The sequence below is a fragment of the Dermochelys coriacea genome, chromosome 2 (assembly GCF_009764565.3).
Source record: "Dermochelys coriacea isolate rDerCor1 chromosome 2, rDerCor1.pri.v4, whole genome shotgun sequence".
In the NCBI taxonomy this organism is placed as follows: Eukaryota; Metazoa; Chordata; order Testudines; family Dermochelyidae; genus Dermochelys; species Dermochelys coriacea.
The window spans coordinates 210512429-210533233 of record NC_050069.1 but is presented as its reverse complement, the minus strand read 5'-3'; the positions used below and the strand labels follow the sequence as shown (position 1 = coordinate 210533233).

Here is a 20805-nt window from a genome sequence, read left to right as displayed (position 1 = left end):
TAAGGTATCATTAGAAAGGTGATGATTTACTGAATGTGTTTATCCAATTTGTATGCATGTATCATTTTTGTATCTGAAGCTAGGAATATTGACCATATCTCTGTAGTTCAAATGTGCTACATTGGATGAGGCCAAACAGTGTTAGTGGCTTATTGAAGAAATGCACACAAGCATAAGAATTACCCCAGGAACTGTGTGCAATAGAAATCTCTCAGAGATAGCCCTACACAATGGGAACTGTTTGACTCAGGTCACAGCAAAAAAGCTTTCCAGCAAGTGGGGGAAAGATATAAAAGAGGGACAACGACAACATTAGGGGTTCTCACTCTCCGGACAACAACACACCTGAAAACACCTGAGGAACAAAGACTGAACTGTGAGAAGTGATGATCACAAGCTAAGATCTTTAGCCTGTGTATGAAAACCTGGGAAAGCCAAGGCAACTTGTGCCTTAAGAATCTGCCAACCTGTTTATCACTCAGGGTAAGAATTTGCTAATTTATATCCTACCTATCTAGTGTGTTAAGCTCAGTTTGCGGCTTTTGTTTATTTACTAAGGTAATCTGCTTTGTTCTGTTTGTTATCCCTTTAACAACTTAAAGTCTTGATAGTTAATAACATTTGTTGTGTCTATTATTAAACCCAGTTTATGCAATTTCTAACTGGGGGACAAGAAGTGGTGCACATTGAGGAAGAGGATGAAAGTTATGAGCTTGCACTGTACAGATATTTCTATACAGCGCAAGACAGTATTATTTTGGGTTTGTCTCCCAAAAGGGGTGTGCATGTGAGTGCTGGGGAAGTCCTCTCACACAGAGCTGACTTCAGGGTGTGGCCCTATCAGTGTGTGTGTGCTGCAAGAAGCTGGAGAGCCTAATTCAGCAAAGTAGGGAGAGGGAACCCAGGGTGGTTGAGCAGGAGAGGCTCAGTTAAACCCCAATACATCTGGCAGCATCCCAGAAGGGGGGATCCAACCTGTCACAAAGTGCAAAATAATGTACATTGGAAAACCATAATCTCAACTAATATATACAAAATGATGGGAGTCTAAATTAGTTGTTACCACTCAAGAAAAAGATCTTGGCATCATTGTCAATAGTTCTCTGAAAATATCTGCTCAATGTGCACTGGCAGTCAAAAAAGGTAACAGAATGTTAGGAACTATTAGGAAAAGGATAGATAATAAGACAAAAAATATCATAATGCTTCTGCATAAATCCAGGGTACACCAACACCTTGAATACTGTATGGAGTTCTGGTCACCTCATCTCAAAAATGATATATTAGAATGGTAAAAGGTACAGAGAAGGGCAACAAAAATGATTAAGGGTATGGAACAGTTTCCATACAAGGAGACATGAAAGCTGAACTGTTCATCTCAGAAAAGAGATGACTAAGCGGGGATATGATAGAGGCCTATAAAATTATGAATGGCATGGAGAAAGTGAATAGGAAAATTTTATTTACCCCTTCACATAACACAAGAGCCAGTGGCCATCCTATGAAATTAATAGGCAGCAGGTTTAAAACAAACAAAAGCAAGTAGGCACAGTCAACCTGTGGAACTCATTGCCAGGGAATGTTGTGAAGGCCACAAGTATAACTGGGTTCAAATAAGAATTAGATAAGTTCATGGAGGATAGGTCTATCAGTGGTGAATAGCCACGCTGGTCAGGGATGCAACCCCTGCTCTGGGTGAACCTAAAACTCTGAGTGCCAAAAGCTGGGACTGGATGACAGGGGATGGATCATTTGATAATTGCCCTGTTCTGTTCATTCCCCCTGAAGCATCTGGCACTGGCCACTGTTGGAAGATAGGATACTTGGCTAGACAGACAATTGGTCTGACCCAGTATGGCTGTTCCTATGTTATTTTTATTGGAACAGAGAAATGCATGCATAAACTGTGGTAGCTTAAAATACCCAGCCATTCACTCGCATGATTGACAGCAGTGGTTCTCCTAATTTTTCATGATGTGAACTAGTTTATATGAAACAGATCGTCTCCCTGACCACTTCCTCTCCCAAATTTTTAGCCCCCCATATTATTTATGCTCCAAACATTTCATTCTGTGGACTAACAGAAGGGGTTTCTCAGATTATGGGTTGTCTGACCATAACTTGATAACTGCAGATCTACAACATTTCGTAATCATGTCAGGCCACATCTACACTACTGACCTATATTGGTACAATTTCGTTGCTCAGGGGTGTGAAAAATCCACACCCCTGACCGACATGGACATGTGCTGGGTTGATGGGACAAGAGAAGCTGTTCCATCAATGTAGGAGCATTTTCACTGATGTGTAACAGTGGTGTACATGAAGACAAGCCCTAAATTACCTGCTTTATTTCTGAGAGCCTTGATTTTTTGGCATCATATTCTGACTATGATGCTCTGTGCTTTTCTTGCCATTGTTAGACTGTTTAATTTCATTGAAGGCTTTTAATCCCTGTCTTCATCAGAGGAAAAAATAGATTCTACTGTGTCCTTCTCAAGGAGAGAAATGCCTTAGCTCATGGAAGGATCTAGTGGAGCAATGCAGAGGCAAAAGGAGGTAAGTCCCTGTTTCTTGGCATAGTAGTGAGCTGGTCCACAGACTGAAAATGTTATCTGTCATTTTATCAGAGCTTTTGCATTTCAGAGGAGTTAATGGGATGGGATCAGATTTAATGGTGCGACATAATACGAGCGAGAGAGAGAGTTAGGTTCCAATAAATGACTATGGTAAGGTGCTCAGAAGAAACGGTTGCATTCCTCAGCATACTAGGCAGAGTCCATGGGTAATTATTTTATGTACAATGCAATGGGTGATGTTTTTGTGTGTTATCTTTATAATGATCCCTCTGTCTTACATATTACTAATTCTTCCTTCCACGTCAATTTTGTTCATTACTTTAGAGCTGGAGTAGCAAGCTTGGAACATGAAGTTATTTATTTATCCAAAGAGCCATCCAGCTGAGGCAGCAGCAGTGCAAGCTTCTCCACAGTAGCCTGCTAAATTAGTGTCTTGTTCCTAGAGGGACCACTTAGAGGTGAGACAGTGTTCTGACCATCAGACCCTTTCAGTCTTTGGCCCCCTGCTTCAACTGCCATCTAATGCCAAGTGATGATTTAGTGATGTAATGATGATTTAGTGATGTAGACAGTTTCCCCCTGGGAGCTGGACTCAGATCACCCACTCATTGTATGTAGGCCAGCAAACAGCCATCAGATGCTAGTGATTTATTATCTTTACTTACCTGAAGCAGAATTGCCCACCCAGAGGTGAAAAGCTCTCTATCCAATTATTAATCCTGAGTCACCCAGTCCCCAGGTCTTTACTAGAAAGTTAATTGCTGTACTTCTATTAGACAAATAAATGTACAGTACAAGTCAGTTTCATATTACTAGTGTCCAGTTAAAGGTGGAAAAATAAAACAAAATAGCTAATACTTCCTTGTGACTTAATGGTTTAATAGATCTCAGATGATTGTGAGGCATTTTATGGTGAAGTGCTTCTAATAGAACCTGGCTCTGGAATGTCATTTCCTCTCATAGAGACATAAAATGTGAATTTGTTCAAAGTAAGGATCAGAATACATGCCGACTACTGCCAGTGATCTGAATCCAGATACTAGGTCAGCCATAAATGATACAATGCCTTGAAAATCTGATTTACACTTCTCATCCCGCTACTAAATGGCACTATCACACAGTTAATGAATCAGAAAGCTCATGCTGTGCTATTTATTTTTAATAATCACAGTCACCTCCAAGTGAGTCTTGTCAGTGAACAGATTGTTACTGCAATGGGAAGTGCAAAGAGTCTGTCTTGTGGCACAAACCTGGAGGCTTTCCCAAACACAGTGAGAGCAGAACATCAATACGTACATGTGCGAAGGACAAGAACTTAACTGCCAGAATGAAGGTGAACAATTTTATTGAGGTTGATCTCTCAGCATCAGAGTGGGGCTCTTTCTTGAACTAGAAAGCAGCACTTAAAGATAAAGAAGCAGCTTCATGGACTGACCATTATATTAGTGTTCTTGACAAAAGAAAAATAACACTTGGTGCTTATACACTACAGTTCTTTACACTTTCAAAGAACTTTACAAATAATAACTATTACTCCTCCATTCAGCATCCTTGTGGGGTAGGTATTATTTATCATCAACATTTTAGATGGGTAAACTGAGGCACAACTGTTAAGTCAATTGTCCAAATCTATACAGGGAGAGAGATTAGAAATCTGGCTCTCTTGGCTTCTAGTCTTTTAATCAGTACTGCCTCTCTATATGCCTTTATCCTCCACTCTGGAAAAGCGCCAGTTTTTCATACTAGAGGATCAGAGGCAACAAAATCTTTTGTGGCATTTAAGAAACAAGAACTGGCTCTGGCAAACATCCAGAGAATGACAAACCACCAGCAGCTCAGAACTGAAATCACCTGCAATGGTTTTCATTTTGTTATGTTGCCCCTATTTCAGAAAGCGAATCAATCTTTTTGCTTTCATTTGGACACTAGCCTTGACTTCAGCCTGGAGAATCACTTTAACTTTGGAGAGCTCTGAATACATGAACCACTTTTTCCTCTTCTTTTACACTGCTCAGCCCTTTAATTTTATTTTTTTATGCTGCTCTGGAATAACACTAGTTTATGTATAATCCTTTTCTCCTGGAGGAAACATGTAGTACAGGGTCAGATTCAGACCTGGTTCAAATGGGTGCAATGGCATTGGCTTCATGGGAGTTGCAATTGCTTTACAGGAGGTCTGAATGTACATTTAATAACTGTGAAGCTTCCTCTCCATCATGTGTACATTGGCACTATTTGTACTGAAAGTGTAATTGTTTCAGCTATGTGAACAGGCCAGCCACCTCTTGAGCACCCCCTCATGGCCTGAGGTCACTCTGCAGGTGCCCTGCCTCAATTTCCCTCTTTTTAGGGTTCTGGCAGTCAAATTACCAAAACAAACTCTTCTCAAGTTCAGCAATACCCTTCCGTGGGGCTGGATTTATTAACATAACAAAATATTCAAAATTAAAGTTCTCAAACCCCCCATCAAGTCCATTCTCCCAGTATCCCTGCCTTCTGCCTGGAGCTTTTTCCCTGCTGGAGTCCACTTGCTCCCAGTAGCCATTCCCTGCGTTGGCAGGCTTCTGCAAAAGTCTCTTGCTCCCAGCTGGGACACTCCAGCCAACCTTATTCACTCCTGCCTAAGCATCCTCTTCGGTTGTTTAATTTACTGTTGTAACAGGATTCAATAGTACCTTGAGCGATAGGTAGGAATCACATGTTTCTTGGGGGAGATTTCCAACACTATTCTGCTCTTTCTAAGAACAAATCTTTTGTGCTATAGACCGAAGAACTGGCTTTTTTATTTATTTTGGTGATTCATGTGCATTTTCTGTAGTGAGTGCTATCAGGCCAAGAAACATATAGCTAGATACTATGAAAAAAGAAAAGGAGTACTTGTGGCACCTTAGAGACTAACAAATTTATTAGAGCATAAGCTTTCGTGAGCTACAGCTCACTTCATCGGATGCATTTGGTGGAAAATGCATCCGATGAAGTGAGCTGTAGCTCACGAAAGCTTATGCTCTAATAAATTTGTTAGTCTCTAAGGTGCCACAAGTACTCCTTTTCTTTTTGCGAATACAGACTAACACGGCTGCTACTCTGAAACCTAGATAGTATGGTGACTGCTGCATTTTAGAGGTCTAGAAGCTAGATGGATTTTTCAAAGAAATTCCTTTTCTAAGTTACAAGCAGCACTCTAGATCATTAAAGTTAAAAGCACTGCAAAAATCTACTTTGCTTTTTACTGTTTGATGTTTATTTGTAGTTCACCTAGGTCAGAGAGGGGAAACTCAGCTGGTCTGTTAGTTCCATTTTTGGCTTTCATATAAGATTGTAATTGTTACCTCAGTTTCCCTAGGAACGAACCCAGGGTTACACTTCTATTGTTTTTATTAAATGCCACTGTTGGATCACAGAAAAGGGATGGATTCATGCACGCACACATTCATCGCATTCCTACCCTCATACACCCACACGCTCACACAGGTGGAGAGTTGCTGGTGACAGCAGAGGAAGCCGAGAAGCCGAAGCATAGTAGATCTGGTGTGTCTGCCTGTGGTCACAGATCCGGGCCGGCAAGCAGTTCAAGAAGCCGGGGGCTTGTGTCTGTGCCTTCTTCCTTGTGCTGGAACTGGGCGGCTCCTGTCACATACACTGAGTTTCCCTTCTGTGTCCGTCGTGGAGAAGCATTCCCAGACCTTGCTCCTTTCATGCATACCAGGTTCTTCTTTTCTTTACAGCCCCCCTCCCGCCCCCCTGCCTCCCCGCCCATGATTGCCTTCTCAGGGCAGATTACATCAGACACACCCTGGCTCCTGGCTCTGGGCTCTATTCTCCCTGCAGTTCCTCTCCACCCAGTCTCACATACACTCCCTTGTTCACACTCCCTTACCTCCCTCACATACTCCCTTGTTCATACCCTCACTGATTGCATGATAGGGTATTGCAAAACTTGGAGGTTTATACAAGTGGTAACTGAAAAGCTTGCAAGAGTTACAAAGCTTAAAAGGCTATGCTAACAATAACTAAGGTTACAAAAAGAAAAGGAGTACTTGTGGCACCTTAGAAACTAACAAATTTATTTGAGCATAAGCTTTTGTGAGCTACAGCTCACTTCATCGGATGCATGCTATAGCTCATGAAAGCTTATGCTCAAATAAATTTGTTAGTCTCTAAGGTGCCACAAGTACTCCTTTTTTTTTTTTTGTGGATACAGACTAACATGGCTGCTACTCTAAAGTTACAAAGGTTGCAAAAGGTTACAGAACTTAATGATCATACTAGCAATGACTGAAAAGTTACAAATCTTACAATCTCATTCTGCTGGATTGAGTGGAGGCTTTGCATAACAGTAATAGATTTTCCAACATTCCAGAAGAAGGTTTAGATAAAACAATGAAGTTTCAATACAAATCATATATATACACAATTTTTTAACAAGTGAAAACAAACCTAGTCATATTATGGCAAATATAAATTTGGTGATTCAGATTGCTTGAGTGTCTCTTTAAAAACAGGATTTTTTGGAGTATATCTTATAGTACATTTAGTATATTTAATAACATTTTCCCTTCCTCCTGTCATCATAATTCTGTTAGTTTTAAGCTTTGTTAGGTGGCACTTAGAGGAAACATGTGTTACATTTTATATGCATCTTAGTATTGACGGAAAAAAAATGTTCATTGTTTTAACTTAGTCTTCTTGTTCTAATTTCGGGGCCTGATCATGCTGTCTTTGGCCTGCTATGCAACAGACAAAAACAGTAGAAGTGGAGCTGTGCACTCATGACCAATGGACAAGTTACACTAAAAGTGAATTGCTAGTATGGTGTTTCCTTGAGTAAACCAAGGTAGGCAGCATTATTTGGCAGTTCTGTGCAAGTCACAGCACACCCATGAAAAGAAGATGTGGGCTTTGAAAAAGGAGGTGTGGCCATAACTTAAACCGCTGCCTTGTAGGCTCCCCCAAAGAATGTGTCTTTCCTAAAAGCAAATGGGCATTCTCAAGGAAGCCAGCTCCAAGAAGATTTAAGTTCCATGGTAGCAGCAGCACGTCACTACTGCAGTAGGCTAGAGTGCAGTGGCCATGACTTATCCAATGCATGTGTTCCTTCTGTGCCATTAAATATTATTCTCTAAATATTGGTCTTTGTCTTGTGTGCCTTGCTTGCCAATAAGTGTGTGCAGATCCCTACCTTTTACTCTCCATGGCCACTGCATTATCTGGCCTGGACAGCCACTGCTGGAAATTATTTTCTGAATTAACATGTTTCATTAACATGATTCAGTGGGAGTAAAATTAGGCAGGTTTTTGGCCATGTACTTTGTAGTTAACATATTATATAGTATGCTAAGGTTCAGCAGCCAAAACTTTCATCTAGTCTGACCTCCAGTCAGGAGAGGTACCAGGGATATTTTTTTGAACTTTCTGGGCTCTTCCCTTTGACCCATTGCTGAACTCTTTGACTCAGCCCCATAATGGCCTAACACTAATGTAACCCGGCAAATGGGTGGAAGTGTGCAGGGAAATAAGACGCAGTACAATACATACAGTTTTTATTGTGTCTCACAAAAAAAAAATGGTGTGGATCTTGGTTGTTTGAGACAGCACTTCTCTCACTTGTGTCTCAACAGAAAAATTATTATCCAATGGTTTGCTCTTGCTAAGTTCTTTCTACTCATCTACTATAGTCCAATTCTTCCAGTGTTGGTCTTTTTAAAGAATTCTCTCTCTTTCTCTAAAATATCAATAAATGCCTTTAGAAATGTCAGGGTGATGTTTTAAGCAATAATTTGGTTCCACTGTACATAGCTGAAAGATATACAGTAGCAAAACCTTGGCATTTTTTAATGAAAGATGGCTGAATAGATGTTATTATTAAGTGATGTACTGAAGCATATAAAATGGCATACAACAGAATAGTAACCATGTTCTTTCAAAGTAATTATATGCCCTGCGGACTGAATGATGATTGCACTTTGAAGAGTCACTATGAATATAAACCATGTGTAACCGCTGTTTGTTTTTTCCTCTAGCCATGTAATTTGCAGTTCACAAATCTATTAGAAATTTAATATAATAAATCTAATATTTAGACTGAAAAATAATGCATGTTTAGTAGTTTTTGTTATTTTACAAATGGGTAAACTGAGGCACAGGCAGATTAGATGATTTGCCTAAGGTTACCCAGAGAGTCAGTGGGGCCATCAGTCACAGCACCCAGGAGTTCTGACCAATCTTCTGCTCTCACTACACATCCTCCTGGGATGGACACCCTTTCTAGCAACTAGCAACCCAAAAGAGACTGAAGAAAACTCCTCCCTGACACTCATGCACTTTTTAAAATAATGTGTGTGTAGCGGGGGGGGGGGAAGGACTTGGAGGGTTCATATTTTTAGAGGATTCAAACTTCAAAGTGCTGAGCTGTCCCTTGAATTGCTGGTCATTTGGCATCTCTCTCTAGTAAAATATATATATATTAACACAATTCCAAAAGAATTAACTTGAACAGAGACCAAGCTTGGAAAATATCAACCTAAAAAAAAGAAATGTAGAGAAAGGTATGACTGAGTGAAAATGAGTTCTAATAAATCCTGGTTTTGCACTCTTAACTAGCATTAGGTACCCCCAAAATGATGACAGAAATATCTAAATTATTGTAAGTCCTATGGCCTGTGTTATACAGGAGGTCAGACTAGATGATCCCAATGGATTGTTATACATCTGGCTGTCCATTAGCAAGGTTTTGCTCTTACTGATCTGGATGTACCAAATACCAGTCAAAAGCTTGTGACTGGTATGTTTCAAAAAAGATTTTAGAAGGCAAAAGTGACTTTGTTTGTTTTCAAACTAGTCAGCTGGTGTCCACCTGTCACATGCAGAGGGTGATGTGGACATCTCACCAGAAGGGCAGCATGTGTAGCCTGACCATGGGTTTCCCTAGCAAGCACATTGAGGGTGCCAAATAATGTTTAGCAAACAGAATTTTGTTGTGGCTGATTCCTTCATTTAGCTGTGTGCCCAGCAGGGCCCTGCCTCCCCCCCCATCCCATTTCAGTCCAGCACCAGCTGTGTGCTGCGAGCTGCAGTGGCTGGTGAGTGTGGGCAGACACCAGGCAGTGGCCGATTACATGTCACCTCTGCTGCCCACCCATCTGCCCTTTATGTGCTCCCCCTCATAGATAAGGATTCATAGATACTAAGGTCAGAAGGGACCATTCTGATCATCTAGTCTGACCTCCTGCACAACACAGGCCACAGAATCTCACCCACCCACTCCTACGATGTCTTATTAAAAGTATTTAATGGGAAAAAAGGAAGGGAGTTTTGAAATGTATCTTTCCCTGTCTCTTAAGGTATATCCAATGATAAAAACAATTGTATCAGCAGCTGCTGCGGCATTGAAATATGCCTCTTCCACACCCACAAAACAACCAATTCTAATGACAAAGAGAAAGAAAAGGACATGTTCAGCGAGATCCTGCAAGCCAGTGCTGCACCAGAGTGGGAACAAAGGACCTGGATGGCCAACATGGCAGATGGCACGGAGAAGGAAAGAGTGGATAGGAGAAAGACCCAAGACAAGGAGAGGAAAAATGGACCAGGACATAATGGATCTTTTCAGCCAGCAAATTCAGTTGCTGCACACCCTGGTTGCCAGACAAGTCAAAAAATCCCAGGCTCTCTGCCCTTTGCAGATGTTGGAGAACTTCATGGTAGCAGTTCCCTACATCCTCCAGCATATCACAGGGCATTACAGGCTGCAGCCTTACCCCTTCCACTCCATGCTGGGGGACAGCAAGGAAAACCCCGGCTTCACATATACCAACTGTGGTTCTCACAGGTCAGTGTATATGTAGCCACAACAGATTGCATTTGTGCACTGAAATAGACAAATATTTTCCGCTTTTCCAATTTTAAAATTCTGTTCCATTTATTTATCTTAAAAGTTTGTATTGCGCTGCCTGTTTCTGCACAGAGTGGCAAAAAAACAGTGCAGAAAAATTTTTGAAAATAAAATCATTTTTTCCACAAACCTGTCTCTAAATGCATATCAGTAATCAAAGAACCTAGTGCTTATAAATGTACAGCACCACAGAACTTACAGGTTCAAGAAACCACCCAGCCATATTAATAAAGGTAGAGCAAGCACTACACAATTCCTAACAGCACCCAAAGCTTCAGGCCCAGGCACAGAACGCTACTGTAACGGAGCATTAAAATGCTCTTGCAAAGCCTCCCTCAGCCACGTAGCTCCACACTGAGCTCTTGTAATGGCCCTGCTGTCCTCTCCCTGCTTTGCCTCTTCCCTTTCCTCCCACCCCCGCAGCCCCTCTGCTCCTCCATATCCCACCTGGCGGGGCACATTCTGTTCCCAGTGCTGTGTGGAGAGCCAGCCCCTGGTCGGAGCGCTCAGCTCACCAACAGCCTGACCTGCAGCCTCCTTCCTTCCCCCACTGCCTCTGGCTGGGAGGAGCTGAGCCCTGCATGTGCCAAAGCCCGCTGGCATGTCGAAGCCTCTCCGCCCCTCAGCTCAGCTCTGGAGCAACAGGGGGAGGGAAGTGATTTCCAGCCCTTTTGTGCCCTGACCCTGCAGGTTCCACAGCAGCCCCTGGGGCAGGGAGTTAGCACCCTCTTCACACACACTCCTGCCGCCAGGGAGCATGAAGCTGCTCCATCCCCTAGGCACCTTCCTCTTCTGAGCCACCTCTCTCACTGAAGCCCCTGCGGTCAAGTTCCCTGGGCCCTGGTGCACAATGTATCCTTAGGGCTGAACCCCTTCCTGTCCGTGCTGCAGCTGGGGGACAGGAGGCAACTGGGTTCTGTTGGTGGCCAACAGCAGCCTAGAGGTGTTAGCTGCTTTTCAACACTGTGTGGACAGGAAGGGACAAGCTGCTTCCAGCTACACAGGTTGGGGCAGGGGGGAGGAAGAGATGAGCTCTGCATAGACGGGAGCAGGTCATCTCCCCCCTCCCACCCCCAGCAGCTGGAAGCAGCTCCCATCCCTTCCCTCCCACGCAGTGCCAAAAGGCTGCTGCTGGCCACATACTGGCATGAACTCTGGCAGAAATCCACATGTTGCCTCAGGAAGACATGGTGCCAGGTACCAGGAGAGGCAGGTCCATCCCGGTGGCCCAGCTAGGCATGGAGGGTGGAGAGCACTGGGCAGGGAGGATCAGATTGGTCAGTCACTTCTGCTGTGTGAGAGAGGTGTATGGGAGCATGTGTGTATGTCACTTCTCAGTGTCTGGGGGTGGGGAAGTGGAAAGGGGGTGTGTGTCACCCCTCCCTGGGTGGTGTGAACCTTAAAGCCTTAAAGATAAGTAGGTAAATAAAAAGAATCCAACTACATAGTATGCCTTTTTAACAGGGGCTCAGTCAACTTGATGTTAATTTAAATGTTTGTATGATTGATTGCCTTTGAACTCACTTGACTATGAGTAATTTTACCAGGTGTCCCATATTCAGTATAGGGAAATATGGTCACCCTATCTAAGGTCAGAATAATCACTCTTGTATTGGTGTTGAGGAGATGGAAAGATGTAACAAGAACATGCCAACTCTGTCACAATCAGGGCTTTATCCTGTGACATACTGAATACTTCTTGTGATATTCTGAGGACCCTGCACTCTCAGCTCTTTGTAAGGTCAAGTCCTTAAAACTTCCCTTAATTTGTATTATCTTTGTTTATCTAGATGTTTAAGATAATTTTCATTAACTCCTGTTTTCCTTAACTCTGATATAGACAAAGAATTTTTTATTCAAATTGTAATTATACATGAACTTTTCTTGGACTGCAAACCCACTTCTCAGTGGGAAGCCAGGATTAGCTCTCATGTGAAACCTATAAAGTGAATGAAAGCTTTGGCAGTGATTAACTAATTTGGTCCAATGAAAACTGATTTAAACAGTTCTGCAGTGTATTTCAGAGGAATTAATTTACACATGCACAAATAATAAGAAGTCACTTGAAGTGGGCTAGCAGAAGACTTGTCAGATCATTCAGCCTTTGAGAAGTTCCAACTTTCAGGCAATCCATTCAGTCTGGAGAGCCAAGGGCCAGTTACATCATTTTTAGCTTTGTTAGCTTTGCTGGCCAAACCAAAGAGTGAAAGTATCCAAATATTTTCTGTTTCATTTCAGTGTTGACTCAACTCATAGTGTAGTTGGATTTCTCCTCCAATTACACGGATGTCCATGAAAGCACTGATTTGCACCACATAAGTAAATGGAAAAAGAAAATGCACAAAATCTAGAATGAAGCCAGGTCTACACTATAGACCTATATCAATATAACTATGCCACTCAGGGGAGTGTGAAAAATCCATATTCCTGAGCAATGTGGTTATACCGACTTAACCCCCCATGTAGACATTGCCATGTCCATGGAAGACCTTCTCCTGTTAACATAGCTACCACCTCTCAGGGAGGCAGATTAACTATGCCAACATGAGAAGCTCTCCCGTCAGCATAGAAGCGTCTTCACAAAAGTGCTACTTCCTGTGGTCTGTGTCTCCAGCGGATCATGGTAGTGAACAGAGGCGCTGGAACAGGGTGGGTTCGGGGACCATGGCTCCATCACTTTTTACTGGCTGTAAGGGCGAGCAACAGGGAAAGGGAGCTGAGAGGAGTGAGTGGGGAGGGGAGGCAGGATCTTGGGGGGAAGAGGTGGTGCAGGAGCAGGGCATCGGGGGAATGGGCAGCACGAGGATGGGGACTTTAGGGAGAAGGGGTGGCATGGGGGCTTGGCCTTGAGGGGAAGAGGAGGTGTTTGCAGCCCTGCAGGCCTGTGTTTGAAACCCTCTGGGCCTTACCCGCTGTCTTAATAAACCTTATAATAATAGCACTACCTAATACAAATAACAATTAATAGCAGCAAATGTTTTGGGGGACGGTGCAATTTCATCACAACATCACAATGTGCCGCCATGTAGCATCACATATCACAAAAATGCAACATCAGATGCATGAGCATGTCCTGACTCCCCCAGTGAAAATACTTTTAAGAATGATTTCCCTAAAATGAGCACATTAAATATAAGCCCATGTCCTGGTGATGAACTGGAATCAAGTATTCACCTTTTAACCCAGAAATGTTACCCACCACATTGCACAAACATGATGCGAGTCGCTCCCAAGTTTACAGAAGGGGAACGAGCAATTGCAGTAACAATTACAAACTGGGCTGAGGCGAGAGGTAACTGAAGGGAAATGGCTTTAATTTGAAGACAAACATCTACAAAAGCTGGGAACAGGGCAAAATTGATCTAAGAATGTCTGTGGGGAGAATGGCATGTTTCTAAGTGGATCTCTTAAAAATGCCAGTAAATGTTAAAGTGAGAGGAGTGAGTCATAAGCACATGAGCAGGGAGTTGAGTTGAAGACAAGAAATCATGCACCTCCGCTTAATGCCATCACATGATGAGCCCTGGGGCTCTCCATTTAATCACAGAGGAGGAGGGCAGCAGATAAACAGTATTCTCACTTCTCTGAAGAGAGTTAACTTGTGCAGGAATTGGGGGCACAATACACTCACACTCCCACACCATGAAGGGTCTCTGCCTCCTCTTCCTCCTCGGAGTCCTGCTCCTGGCCGAAGGGGTTCTGCATGCTGCTGCCAAAAGTGAGTGCCTTGATTCCTTCCCCTCATTTCCCCCAACTTCCCCAGGGTTAATTTGTCGAGATGGTGTGATCACAACTATGCTGCTATTTTGAAATGTGTTTTGCTTTGGTTGCTGCAGCTCAGGGATTGGGTGTTTTCAGGCTGCATCCTACCTAGCTGGGGGTTATCTGCTTCTGTGGCTGCACATGTGATCTGAGCTGGGATAGGAATGAGGAGAGCGATTCTTCTACTGTCGTAACACCAGACGCACAGTGACGGACTGATGGGTCCTGAGCCTCTGTTGACCTCCCCAGACCTCCAGATGAGACACACCAGCTCAGTAACAGGGACAATGAGCCTCTGCTGATTTCCCGACCTTAGCTCTGGTTGTGACTCACCAATTCAGAAACAAGGGTCTCAGGGAGGATCCCATTCCCTCTCCACACTGACAATGGGCCCTGGATCCTGGGGAGGGGATTAAGCCTCTTTGGAACTCTCTCTCTTCCAGGTCTGATAGACCGTCTCAAGTACAGAGGGGCAGGACTGTTTGGGGACTGAGCTATTGCTGACCTTCCAGGAGTCCAGGGTTGACTTACTGGCTCAAGGATAGAGGTCTAGGGGTGGGGACTGAGCCTAAGTTGGCCTCCTTTCCCTTCCCTGGGCAACACACTGTCTCAGAGAACACTGAACCACTCCTCACCTCCCCATCTCTCCACCAGAGATAGTGTACAAGCTCAGGGACAGGAGCCCAGCTGAGCTGGGAGCAGGGTGCAAGCTTCTCTAAAGGTTCTTTTTTCTTACCCCTCAGTTCACCTCCATGTGGTTTAGAAGGACTGGTGCCAAAGTAGAGGCTACGGTGAAAAATGCCTTATCCGTGTAATCCAAAAGCTTGTGAAACTTCTTATATTTGACTGAGATAAACTTATTACAAGCGAGTGAAGAAATGCCATAGGCACTTACCTGGTTAGAATTTGTGATGCCCAAAGTTATGATTAGGGCTGATGGTTTGTCATGGAAAAAACATACAAGCCATGGTCCCGTCATGGAGCAAATGCCAAAAGTTGCAGGACACTTTGTTTGAATCCAGATATTATCCATTTGGCAATAACAACTTGTTTCACACATTAAGCGTGAGGGTGTGACTGGCCACAGGGAGGGTGCATGAAGAGGGAAGGGTGCCAGGAGTCTTCCCAAGTCCTCTACCCCCTTTGCAGAGGCCAGGCACAATTGCAGCCATTGCATGCTTCTGAGGTCAAAGACTGCTCCCTCCTAAAGACCATGCAGGGCACAATTCCCCACAGAGCAGGGAGGGGCTAGCAGCAGCTCTGGCTGAGCACGGAGAGCTGTGCACACTATGGGACCAGTCAAAGGGAACTCCAGTTGGGCAGCAGCCTCAGTGGGTAATAAAGGCGGGTGGAAAAAAGGCAGCTGTTGCCTCTTCTTCAGCACTGCTTCCCTGCCTCCACCTCAGGCGTCACAGTGCTGTGCAGACACCGCTTCATCCAGCTATATCTGCACGGTGCCTCTTCTAAACTACAGAGAAGCAACAGGACCCTGAGCACGTAACACACCACTATAGGGACAGAGGTGGATTAAGATTTATTGGGGCCCTGGGCTGTCAAGGTTCCTTCCCCACTCTGAACTCTAGGGTACAGATGTGGGGATCTGCATGAAAAACCCTCTAAGCTTATTTTTACCAGCTTAGGTTAAAGCTTCCACAAGGTACAAACTATTTTACCTTTTGCCCCTGGACTTTATTGCTGCCACCACCAAGCATCTAACAAATATATAATAGGGAAAGAGCCCACTTGGAAATGTCTTTCCCTCTCAAAATCCTCCCAAGCCCTACACCCCTTTTCCTGGGGAAGGCTTGATAAAAATCCTCACCAATTTGCATAGGTGAACACAGACCCAAACCCTGGGATCTTAAGAACAATGAAAAAACAATCAGGTTCTTAAAAGAAGAATTTTAATTGAAGAAAAAGTAAAAGAATCACCTCTGTAAAATCAGGATGGTAAATACCTTACAGGGTAATCAGATTCAAAACATAGAGAATCCCTCTAGGCAAAACCTTCAGTTACAAAAAGACACAAAAACAGGAATATCCATTCCATTCAGCACAACTTATTTTATCAGCCATTTAAACAAAACAGAATCTAACACATATCTAACTAGATTGCTTATTAACCCTTTACAGGAGTTCTGACCTACATTCCTGCTCTGGTCCCAGCAAAGGCAACACACAGACCGAGAACCTTTGTTTCTCCCCCCTCCAGCTTTGAAAGTATGTTGTCTCCTCATTGGCCATTTTGGTCAGGTGTCAGCGAGGTTACCCTAGCTTCTTAATCCTTTACAGGTGAAAGGATTTTTCCTCTGGCCAGGAGAGATTTAAAGATGTTTAACCTTCCCTTTATATTTATGACACGGCCCCCAAATCACAGATAGGGTGAAATGCTGACTGTGATTTCTTCCTGGAGCTCTTGGAGAAAACAGAGTTAATAAGACACATGCACCTCTAAATATACTACCAAGTATATAAAGACTAACAATATTTTCCACATCTCAAGGACGATTTTAGCCAGTTGATTCTGGGAAACTTTCACAAGAGAGTGCATCAGCCACTTTGTTAGAAGCTCCTGAGATGTGTTGGATGTCGAAATCAAAATCTTGGAGAGCTAAACTCCACAGAATAAGTTTTTTGTTATTTCCCGTGGCGGTATGAAGCCACTGTAGCGCAGCATGGTTGGTTTGCAGGTGGAAACGCCATCCCCAAACATATGGGCATAGCTTTTCCAGAGCGTAGACAATGGCGTAACATTCTTTTTCACTGACTGACCAGTTGCTTTCCCTCTCAGACAGCTTCTTGCTGAGAAACACTACAGGGTGGAATTCTTGATCCAGTACTTCCGGCATTAAAACTGCTCCCACACCATGCTCGGATGCATCTGTGGTTACTAGGAACGGTTTGTCAAAGTCTGGGGCCCTTAGTACAGGGTCAGACATGAGTGTCGTTTTAAGCTGATTAAAGGCCTTCTGACACTCTTCAGTCCACTGAACAGCATTTGGCTGTTTCTTTTTGGTTAGGTCTGTCAGTGGGGCGGCTATTTGGCTGTATTGCGGTACAAATCACCTGTAATAACCGGCCAAGCCTAAGAAGGATTGGACCTGTTTCTTTGACTTTGGGACAGGCCACTTTTGGATAGCATCCACTTTGGCCTGTAAGGAGTTGATAGCTCCTTGACCCACCTGGTGTCCAAGGTAAGTCACTCTGTTCAGGCCTATTTGACACTTCTTAGCCTTAACAGTTAGTCCTTCCTCCCTTATGTGCTCGAAGACTTTTTGTAGATGTTCCAGGTGTTCTGCCCAGGAATCCAAAAATATGGCCACATCGTCAAGGTAGGTGACTGCATATTCTCCTAATCCCGCTAGGAGACCATCTACAAGTCTTTGGAAGGTGGCGGGTGCATTCCTCACCCCAAAAGGGAGTACATTAAATTCATACAGCCTGACATGTGTGGTGAAGACTGACCTTTCCTTGGCGGATTCATCTAGCAGTACCTGCCAGTACCCCTTGGTTAAGTCCAAGGTAGAGATGAACTGGGCCCGTCCCAGTTTCTCTAATAGTTCATCTGTGAGTGGCATTGGATAGTTTTCTGGGCGAGTTACAGCATTTAGCTTACGGTAGTCCACACAAAAATGTATCTCCCCATCTGGTTTGGGAACTAGAACCACTGGAAATGCCCATGCACTGCCAGAGAGGTGGATTACACCCATCTGTAGCATATCCTGGATCTCCCCTTCTATAGCAGTTTTAGCTTGAGGAGACACCCAGTAAGGTTGGACTTTAATTGGGTGAGCATTACCTGTGTCAATGGAGTGGTATGCCCGTTCAGTCACTACTGGGGTGGCTGAGAACGTCGGTGTGTAGCTAGTGCACAGCTCCTGGATCTGCTGTCGCTGCATGCGCCCAAGGGTCATGGAGAGGTTCACCTCTTCCACGCCACCAGCACTTTTCCCTTCGTAGTAGACACCTTCAGGCCACTCAGCATCATCTTCTCCCTGGGCTGTAAACTGACAAACCTTTAATTCTCTGGAATAAAAAGGCTTTAGAGAATTAATATGGTACACCTTAGGCTTTCGGTTGGAGGTGGGGAATGCTATGAGATAATTAACAGCTCCTAGGCGCTCCTGGACCATAAATGGCCCTTCCCACGATGTTTCCATTTTATGGGCCTGGAGTGCCGTTAAGACCATGACCTTGTCCCCTACTTTGAAGGAATGCTCTCTGGCATGTTTATCATACAGGCTTTTTGCTCTTTTTGAGCATCCTTTAGGTTTTCTTTAGCAAGGGCTAAAGAGGTTCGGAGGGTGTTTTGTAGGTTGGTTACAAAGTCCAGAATGTTAGTTCCTGGAGAAGGTGTAAACCCCTCCCATTGCTGCTTCACCAACTGTAATGGCCCCTTAACCTCGCGGCCATATACAAGTTCAAATGGTGAAAACCCTAAACTGGGATGTGGTACAGCTCTGTAGGCAAAGAGCAACTGCTGCAACACTAGGTCCCAATCATTGGAGTGCTCATTTATGAATTTACATATCATGGCCCCCAAAGTCCCATTAAATTTCTCCACCAGGCCATTTGTTTGATGATGGTAAGGGGTGGCAACCAAGTGATTCACCCCATGAGCTTCCCAAAAGCTTTCCATAGTTCCTGCCACGAAATTAGTTCCTGCATCTGTGAGGATGTCGGAGAGCCAACCTACCCTGGCAAAAATGTCTGCTAGTGCCTGGCACACACTTTTAGCCCTGGTGTTGCTTAGAGCTACTGCTTCCGGCCATCGGGTGGCGAAATCCATGAAAGTCAGTATGTACTGCTTTCCTCTGGGTGTCTTTTTCGGAAAAGGACCCAGAATATCCACAGCTACTCGCTGAAATGGAACTTCAATGATGGGGAGTGGCTGGAGAGGGGCTCTGACCTGGTCTTGGGGTTTTCCCACTGTTTGGCATACCTCACAAGACCGGACATAGTAGAAACATCCTTCCCATTCCCTCCCAGTGGAATGACCTCCCCAACCAGTCTTTGGTCCTGTTCACCCCAGCATGGCCACTAGGATGATCATGGGCCAAGCTCAAGAGCTTAACCCGGTACTTAGTTGGAACTACCCACTGTCTCTGAGAATGCCAGTCTTCCTGGTGTCCACCAGAAAGAGTTTCCTTGTATAAAAGTCCTCTTTCTACAACAAACCTGGATCGATTAGAAGAGCTGAGAGGTGGTGGGTTGCTCCAGGCCACCATCCAAGCTCTCTGGAGGCTTTCAGCTGCTTCCTGTTTGGTCTGGAACTGTTCCCTTGATGCTGGAGACATCAGTTCCTCATTGGATTGTGGACCTAGGCTTGGTCCCTCTGGAAGTGATGTAGGGGATGGGGCTGTTTCCATTGACTGAACCACTCTCCGCTGGTGCACTATGTTGGGGTTCAGGCTCCGGCTGAGCCTCTTGTGTAGGGTTATCGGCTGCTGCCGGTTCCGGTTCTGGGACTGGCTCTGTCTGGGTCTCTGGGACTGGGTCCACTACTGCTGTTGCAGACGTTGGCATGGGGTCCAGGTCCATCACCTTTGACCAGGTCCTGGTAGAAGTTTCCAGAACAGAGCTAGGCGGGGCGGCTTGATTAGCCAGGCTGCGGGTGACTATTCCCACCCTCTTGGCTAGCTTCACATGATTGGCCAACTCTTCCCCCAACAGCATGGGGATGGGATAATCATCATATACTGCAAAAGTCCACGTTCCTGACCAGCCCTTGTACTGGATAGGCAACTTGGCTGTAGGCAAATTTAAAGAGTTGGACTTGAAGGGTTGAATTGTCACTTGGATCTCTGGGTCGATTAAAATGGGGTCCACTAAGGAAGCATGGATAGCCGACACTTGTGCTCCGGTGTCCCTCCATGCGGTGACCTTCTTCCTGCCCACACTCACAGTTTCCCTCCGCTCCAAGGGTATCTGGGAGGTATCTGGGCCTGAGGACCTCTGGTGTGATTCCGGTGCAATGAACTGTAATTGGTTGGGGTTCTTGGGGCAGTTGGTCTTCACATGCCCCGGCTCTTTACATTTAAAACATTGTCCAGCTGGCGGGTCACTGGGGCAAGGTGGGTTGCTGGAGAATGGTGTGGCAGGATGATAAGGTGTCTGGAGTATTCCTTGGTGTCTAGTTGAGGCCTTGGGCTTCCCCTGGTAGTAGGGTGTAGTCTGAGGGTGTCCCTTCTGATATCTGCTCCAACTGCGACCAGGGTTGTTCCTCTCTCCTCCCTCCACCTGTTTTGTTCTGGCTTGCCCGCCTCTCTGGTGGTCTGGGACTGCTCATATCGATCAGCATAAGAAGCAAGACTTTCTGCTGAGTCCATTTCCTTATCCCATAAACACTGTTTTATTTCCTCCTTGGACATATTCAGGAATTGCTCCTGAGCTGTCAAATCACACATTCCATCAAAGCTAGTGATACCCCTTCCTTGGACCCATTTATCTAACAGATCCTTCATCTGGTTTAGAAAAGCCACATTACTTAGTTCAGGCCCTCTCTTAAGGGTTCGAAATTTTACTCTGTACGTTTCAGATGCAATTTGAAATTGCTTTAAAACCAAATCCTTG

General features: G+C 44.5%; 1 protein-coding gene across 2 annotated transcripts in view; it reads left to right on the top strand.

The window, feature by feature from the left end:
- Window positions 1–13944: 13944 nt before the first annotated feature.
- Window positions 13945–20805, top strand: part of GPNMB (glycoprotein nmb) — a 28961-nt gene continuing 22100 nt past the window's right edge. Inside the window, exon 1 of one of the 2 annotated variants that reach the window (XM_038390931.2) lies at window positions 13945–14188. In XM_038390931.2, coding sequence (XP_038246859.1) covers window positions 14113–14188 — 76 coding nt within the window. In that variant the 5' untranslated portion in view covers window positions 13945–14112. The remainder of the gene's footprint in view (window positions 14189–20805) is intronic. The other variant, XM_043509182.1, reaches the window with a different exon arrangement.